Source organism: Cornus florida, unplaced genomic scaffold (genome assembly GCF_030987335.1).
Source record: "Cornus florida cultivar Cherokee Brave unplaced genomic scaffold, ASM3098733v1 CherokeeBrave_3.0.0_Hap2_Chr06, whole genome shotgun sequence".
NCBI lineage: Eukaryota > Viridiplantae > Streptophyta > Magnoliopsida > Cornales > Cornaceae > Cornus > Cornus florida.
In genome coordinates this window covers 65,021,821-65,029,240 of record NW_026775576.1, presented here as the reverse complement: position 1 = coordinate 65,029,240, position 7,420 = coordinate 65,021,821, and the positions used below count along the sequence as shown (strand labels likewise).

General features: G+C 33.6%; 1 protein-coding gene across 1 annotated transcript; it reads right to left on the bottom strand.

Annotated features, from left to right (window-relative positions):
- Positions 1 to 2,275: 2,275 nt before the first annotated feature.
- LOC132311771 (uncharacterized) lies at positions 2,276 to 6,195 on the bottom strand. The gene is made up of 5 exons (XM_059809861.1): positions 6,060 to 6,195; positions 5,757 to 5,880; positions 5,509 to 5,666; positions 3,386 to 3,705; positions 2,276 to 3,229 (listed from the first exon to the last, which is right to left on the bottom strand). Exons 1-5 carry the CDS (start codon positions 6,064 to 6,066, stop codon positions 2,492 to 2,494), a joined length of 1,347 nt encoding a protein of 448 aa, XP_059665844.1. The 5' UTR covers positions 6,067 to 6,195; the 3' UTR covers positions 2,276 to 2,491.
- Between the last annotated feature and the right edge of the window lie 1,225 nt (positions 6,196 to 7,420).

The window sequence follows — 7,420 nt, the reverse complement described above, 5'->3', positions numbered from 1 at the left end:
GTGAAACCTAATTCAAAACGGCCATAGACACACCAGAGCTCTGTAGAAGAATTCAGCATAGCTCTGTAACTTCGTCACCATCCGAACCATCACCATTACAACCCCAAGAATCTGATTCCATTCTTGTGAAGAAAAACAAAGTTGATGTCGGCTCCTCCGCCGCCACCACTGCCGAAATGGACGTTAATGGCCAAAAATCGAAGGCGAAGTTGATTACGGAAGACGAAGCTGAAGAACAAGTTGATGTCAGCGGCAGGTGTCGGATTACAACCTTTACGGTATCACAATTAATGTCTCTCGGTGACCGAACGTCGAATTACAGGCTCGACGCTGGAACCCTCGACCGTGACTTTCTAGCTTACGTAAGCCTCGACCCTTGGGCAAACTGAAACTTTGGCCTCTCTCAATCGACAAACCACTTTAAGAACACAACAATTAAGGGCTTGAAGCCAGCAAAATGAAGGACCAATTTGGGCTCCACAATTGCTTCGAGGGTAGAGAGAAATCGATGATATAACCAATCTCTGACCCTAGAATAGATATCTATATATATATTGAAGTGAAAGGAAGGGTATTCTTGTACACTTGAGTTAACAAATTAAGGGCAGTTTTGTAATTGCATATTGGTGAACGAGGTTAAAGACGTCATTTTAGACATTAGAAGGGCAAAATTGACTTTTTAACAATTTGCTGATGCTGACATCAGCACACACCGTGAGTTGCTTAACGTTAGGGGATAATTTGCTACACAAACCAAAACCTCAAGGAAGGTAGGTGGAATATTGAAACGTAGAAAGGGTGTAAGTGGAATATAGGCAAACGTCAGGAGGTGTAGGTAGAATTAACCCAAAAACTTTTTATAAAAATGTTAAATCTAAGTAGAATACATGACTTAGAAAGAGTGAAAAAAAAAAAAAAAAAAAAAAAAAAAAAAAAAACCAGGAGTTTACGTGGTTGGCCCATTTATAAGAAATAAAGACAAAAATGATAATAATTACTACCTCCATCTCATTTTTATTGTTCACTTCGTAAATTGTGACTCACATAATTGTGAGTCACAGTTTACGAAGTGGATAACAATAATGGGACGGAGGGAGTATATAACAATATGTTAATGTAATACATAAAACACGTTATATGTCGCACTTTCACATTATTTTGTGAATCTTGGATACTTAGAGCTGCCACTTTGACATCCTCCTGTCAATTTAATTTTTTAAATGAAATTATTATCTATTACTTTATAATTAAGAAAAAAAAAATTATTTTCCCTCCCACACCTGATCAAAGAGAGAGGTACCATCCAAGGGCAGAGCCAGGATTTTATTTCAGAGGGGGCACAATGTACTTGTTAAATTTTTTTTTTTTTTTTTTAACAAATATGACAATATAATTTTTTTAAATCAAAAGGGCAAATAAGAAAAAAATAGTTGTAAAATAATATATTAAATAAATACTGTAAAAAAAATATAGTTACAAATATAAGAATAAAAATATTAATTAATAATATTTTAATTAAATACAATCTCAAATGTCATCAATAAAAGAAATAAGTTTAAAAAAATAGAAAAATACATAATTATACATAAGTGAAAAAAGAAATTTTTTGAAAAAGGAAACAAAAATTAGAAAAAGAAAAATATATTGTATATTTGAAGAAGGGTATGTAATTTTTTTTTTTTTCAAAAGGAAATTAAAAGAATTTGAAAATTTGAGGGGGGCACTATTTAAAATTACCATGTAAGTATATATATATATATATATATATATATATATATATATATATATATATACCAAAAATACGTACTTATGTATAGTAGGTTGGAGTAAGGGGGGCACATGCCCCCTTTGGGCCTTATTTGGCTCTGCCCCTAGTAGTATCCCACGGTCTCAACCCGCGTACGTGGGTGGAGCTATAAAAATATAAGAAAAATTTTTGTCAAACATTTTTGTATTACTTGGTGGTTATAAGAAACAAATTTGGAATTATATAAGAAAGTTTATTGGCGAGCCCTATAAATATTAGGAATGAAGATAAAGTAAAGTATTATGAGATTTCAATATCAACGACAATATAATATATGCTAATACTTTTCTAAACGAGAAATTATATAACTATATAAGTTACTAAAATAATTCTTACTGTGAAAAGGCTCACCTGAAGAAACCAACCCATGAAAAGGCTTGATATAGATCAATAGCAGAACCAATAAAAATAAATAAATAAATAAATAAATAAAATAATAATAATAATAATAATAAAAGAAGATGGGTCTAAGGTAAAAAGGATAATCACATTCATTAATCCAGAAACAAGTGCAATTTAAAGTAGAATTGCAGGACTAAAAGTATAAGAATATTGACCCCAACCGACCAGAAATAAGTTAAAAATATCCAAAAACATGAAATTTAAGGTAGAATGTAACCGGCCCTTAGAGAGAAATATAACAGTAGACCAACAAAAGTTTTTCATCTTGCAAATAAAAAGAGATTAATTGTTTGGTATCATGAATGTGTCTCTAAGCTCAGTCCACATTTGCTGGACCCATGACAGAGAGCTCTCCGCGGTCTTCTCGGTCTCAAGGGTTGAGATCTCCTCAAGAACAGAGGACCTAGACTGTTCTAGATTAACCATCTTCCCATGCAGTTGCTTCATCTCTTTCCCAGCACTTTTCTTCTTCTCGGAAATCTTAGCCAGTTCAGCCTGCAGCCGCTCAACCTCTTGTTGAAGCTTTGCCTCCTCTGAGATCAAGTCTTTGTGAATAGCTCTCTGCATTTGGAACGCGAAAGCATTAATCTTGACTTGCTCAACCAAACACTTCTGTGTTCCTCGCTTTTCTGCTATTTTTTCCTCGACCTCCTTAAAAGAATGGTTGGAAGTCAAAGTTTTGAGAACTGATGGAAACTCAACCTTGAGGGATTTCAGCTGTGCAAGCTGGGCTGGAGTGAGGTCATGACACTCTGATAAGACACGGATGGATTCTGTAATGTGTGCGGCAAAATCAGGAATTTCTGATAGGTCCCGAGATAACATCTTTATAAAGAATTTTTTGGCTTCATCAACAGTTGATTGAGGAATGGAGGCGACGACCGATCCTTCAGTAGTGGAGTCAAAATGTGCATCAGTCTCTACTACAGACACCAACTTGGAGGTATAGGCATCCATGTCATCAAATGAAGATGACTCAAGAGGAGAACCCATTGGAAGACTCCTTGGCAACTCAACTTCCTACAAATATTACAAAAGAAAATTTCTTTTTAGCAACTGACTCTCAGGTCAAAGAGTGTTTTTTTTTTTATTATTATTTTTTTTCTCTCTCTCAAAGATTTAAAAAAACAAAGAAAAAAAAGAACATTGTTGATTGACTAGAGAAAAGCTGCTGACCGGATCTTGGGCGTGAGGGGAATTAACCATTGATTCCTTTTCAACAATTGGAGTGGCTGGTGGGACCGAAGACTGGATCACTTCAGTTGCTGATTTACTGGCAGGAGGAGGGCCCAAGGTATCAGTCTGAGGCAGGGTTGTATCAGTATCAGAATCATTCTGTCTAATCCTCCCATCAATATCCCCTTGAGAAGAAGAATTAGGAGTTTCATCTCTGCCTGAGGCAGTCTTTGCCGCCTCAACCGTAAGTTCAACTGAACGGAAGCCAGGGAAATCAGCTTCAACAACACATGTATCGTTCACAAGATAACCTCTGGAAGCTTCAAATTAAGGGAAATCAGCTTCAAATTAAGGATGGAAAAGAAATTGAATTTAGGATTGGAGATAAAACTTTGCAGGGGCCACCTTAATTTCTTTTAAAAGATGGCACTGAAAACTTTGTTTTGTTGGTGGTGGGGGACTATGCCTCCTTATCATATATGCGGCTCAGCCAATACATACAAAGAAGTAAAGATATAATTTGCATGAAAAACTTATCCGTTTAACATTATCAGAATCAATCTATTTTAGGGTCGATTATCCAGTGAAGTATTATGCCATATCAATCTGATAAGCATTTAAAGTAAATTAAATGTTTATATTTTTCAACACCAAAACAAAAAACATATAATATCTCCAGTGAATACAGTCAATGCATCAACAAAATCAGTTTTGTCTCCAATATACCTTACATTTGGGCAAATTCTAGCCTGAAAATTATAAAATTAAGGATATATTTCCATGCCATTCAACATGTGATTGCATTTCATTACAGACAATTTACACATTAACCACTTCTAAGAAAGGCTGCAGGATTGAGATTCTTACTGTCTGAGTGGCAGTTAATTGACTGTAACTAATGATGCTTATTCAGACTTATTTCTTCTCCTTCTTTAGGATGAATGTTGAGTATCATTTTTGGCCTTCTACCACTGGTAAGGGAGAGGAGCCTTTGGTATCAGTGTAAGCTGATAGAACAGGTAAATTTCATATACAAGGCAAGATTAGATCAATTGAGAACTTAGCGTTCTTGGAAAAATGGTCGTGGAGACGTATCCATCACGGAGAAGGTTGATGAATAGGTGACAGTAACGAACTCAGTAACAGTAACAATCAGGTGGTATGTAGAGATAATTATCATTTAATTATTTAGTACATCATGACCAATTACTAAAGTAGAGGTTCACCTTATTTAATTACTTAGTCAAAAATAAAAAATCAATTCACCACATCTTTTCTAATTAAAACTTATGCTAAGTTCCAAGTTCCACACCTGTGGCATTCAATAATTGTAAATTAAAATGAACATATAATTAAGAGTAGTAAAACACAGATTAGAATCATAATACCAATAGAACGCACAAATTCTGCAAAGATAAATAATATATTTCCACACAACATATAAGCCTATGTGTACATATATATATATATAGAGAGAGAGAGAGTAGTGATCTCTTGCTCCCCGTGGAGCAAGAAAATTCATCTGCACTTTCTATAGTGACCATTAGATCTAATGCAACTGTCATTATAGAAATCCGCTTACATCATTTCCTTTTAATACAAAACCACTGATACTATTTTAGTTTCTAAATTCAATATTTACCAATACCACTAATTACAACAATAAAAGGTGATTATCCCAAAAAATAGATTTAAACCTCTTCACCTTTGAAAATCATGTCTCTCAAACAAATAATTAGAAAAGATAATTAGAAAAAATAGATTTTAATCCATTGAAATTTATGGGGTGAAGTGTTGTGCAGAGAAAATAATTTTTATTTTTATTTTTTTGAGTCGATGTTTTATATGTCATTAGTTTGATTTTCCTGATGTGAATAGGTTGATGTATGTATGACTAGGACTATGATTTATTACGAAATTGCTAAAAGGTCTTGGTGAATAGTTTGTGGGAGTTTTGTAAGAATCAGAACTTAGGATTAAAGGGAGACAAATGAGATAAAGAATTTGCAAATTCAATCTATAGAAAGTGCGGATGAATTTTTTTGCTCCACGGGGAGTAAGAGATCAGCACTATATAGTACAAGATATATAGATATTTGTAAATTAAAATGCAAAACACACACCTTGCTTCTTTGTGGACTTGTTATCAATTTGATTGATCACAGATAAGCTGAATTGCGCGAATTTGCTCCACCCAGATGGCAAAGTTACTAAACTTGCAGAATCTAAATAGATCGATAAATGGTCCACATTGTTCCCCTTTGGAAAAATAAGCAACCGCCTTTCCCAGACCAAAAAAAAAAAAAACTTAAAAATCAAACATAAGGATCAAAATCAAAATCTAGAAAGAGGGTAGAGATGAAAAATTAACCATTTGTGTTCTCCAACATAGAAACTTTCAGAGTATAGCTTCTGTGTTTTCAGCGTGGAAAATTTGTCAACCCTCCATGTGAAGCGTGCTGATGATGGATCATCAACTGTATTAACAGTTTTTGCTGGTGCAGCAAACAATGATTTTGGAAGAACAATAAAAAGAATCAAAGCCCAGCAATTGAATCAACTCTACTACACACAGACACATATACAAACACATAGTCTGCGTGACTTTGGGTGAACTGGTTCTATTGAAACTGAAACTAAACCCAAAATTTGAAAACTAGATTAGAGGCAATACCTTCCATGGGGCGAGGGATTGTGTTAGGATCGGAGAAAATTCACTTGAACATGTTGGAATCTAGAGGGATAAGATAGAAGTCCAAAATGCTTTACCCTTTTGTTTATTTTGTTTTTTTTTTTTTTTTTTTTTTTTGGGGAATTTGCATTGCTTTAGTTTTTACGTACAAACAAAATTCAACCCCTTTTTTTTTTTTTTTTATTGGAAAAATTACATATAAATGGAGTCAAAGTTCTATATTTAAACTTAGTCAAAGTTCTATATTTCTCTAAAATGGATTGCTAAGGTGGTACATGGTTTTTTACTGTTTAAAAAATTGTGGTGCCTAAAATGCCCTTCCCTAACAAAAAAGTAGTACCTCCAATTCAAAAAAGTAGTACCTTCGCGGGTGTTTAAAAAACATGATACCTGGACGCCAAAAAGTAGTACCTTCGAAGAAAAAGTAATACCTTCGCGGAAGGGTATTTTAGGCACCACAATTTCTAAACAGTAAAAAACCATGTGCCACCTCAGCAATCCATTTTAGAGAAATATAGAACTTTGACTCAGCCTCTAAGTAAATATGGAACTTTGACTCTATTTATATGTAATTTTTCCTTTTTTTTTTTTTTTTTTTGAAGTTGATACGGAGCACGAGAAAAAGCGAAGGGACACTGTTTAGAGTCCAGTTGTTCAATCTTCAAAATTCAAACTTCAAACTTCAAACCGGGACCCAGTTCTTTTTAAAATCATTTCATATTAAACGCCGAGTGCATTTGTCACTTAAAAAATTCATAATTGTAATTGTGAATTTAAAAAATAAAAATAAAAATACCATATGAGATCTTCTAAGAGATAAAATAAACCATCACATACTAGATTTACCCCCTTTTTTTTTTTCTTTTTTTCTTTTTTTTTCTTAATATTTTGGTATTAAGGATTAGGACAGCAAATGAATCATTTGAAATTGATTCATTTAAAACTCCATGTGTGCTCATTTAGCAATAAAGAAGCAAGTACAAACTAGATTTTTGGGGTTGGAATTGATTCCAAATATTATTAGGTTTGACTCGTGATCACACTAATGACTAAATTGTAGGCTCGTATATGTTCATAAATATAGACTCTTGAACATCATCACGAATATAAGATTATGCAGGGTTGATTGAATAAGTTCATGAATATAATATTGAACAAGAGTTCAAATTAACTTTAAATGAATTTTTTAAATAATGACAAGTCGAGTGTGCAGTCTGTACTCAAATTTTTAAACTCGTTAGAAAGTTAGAACTGAACACGCATTTAAGCAAACCCCATTTCAACTTAGCTCGAGAATAACTTGATTTTTTTCAAATAATATTATTCTTGGGTGTTGGGAGAGA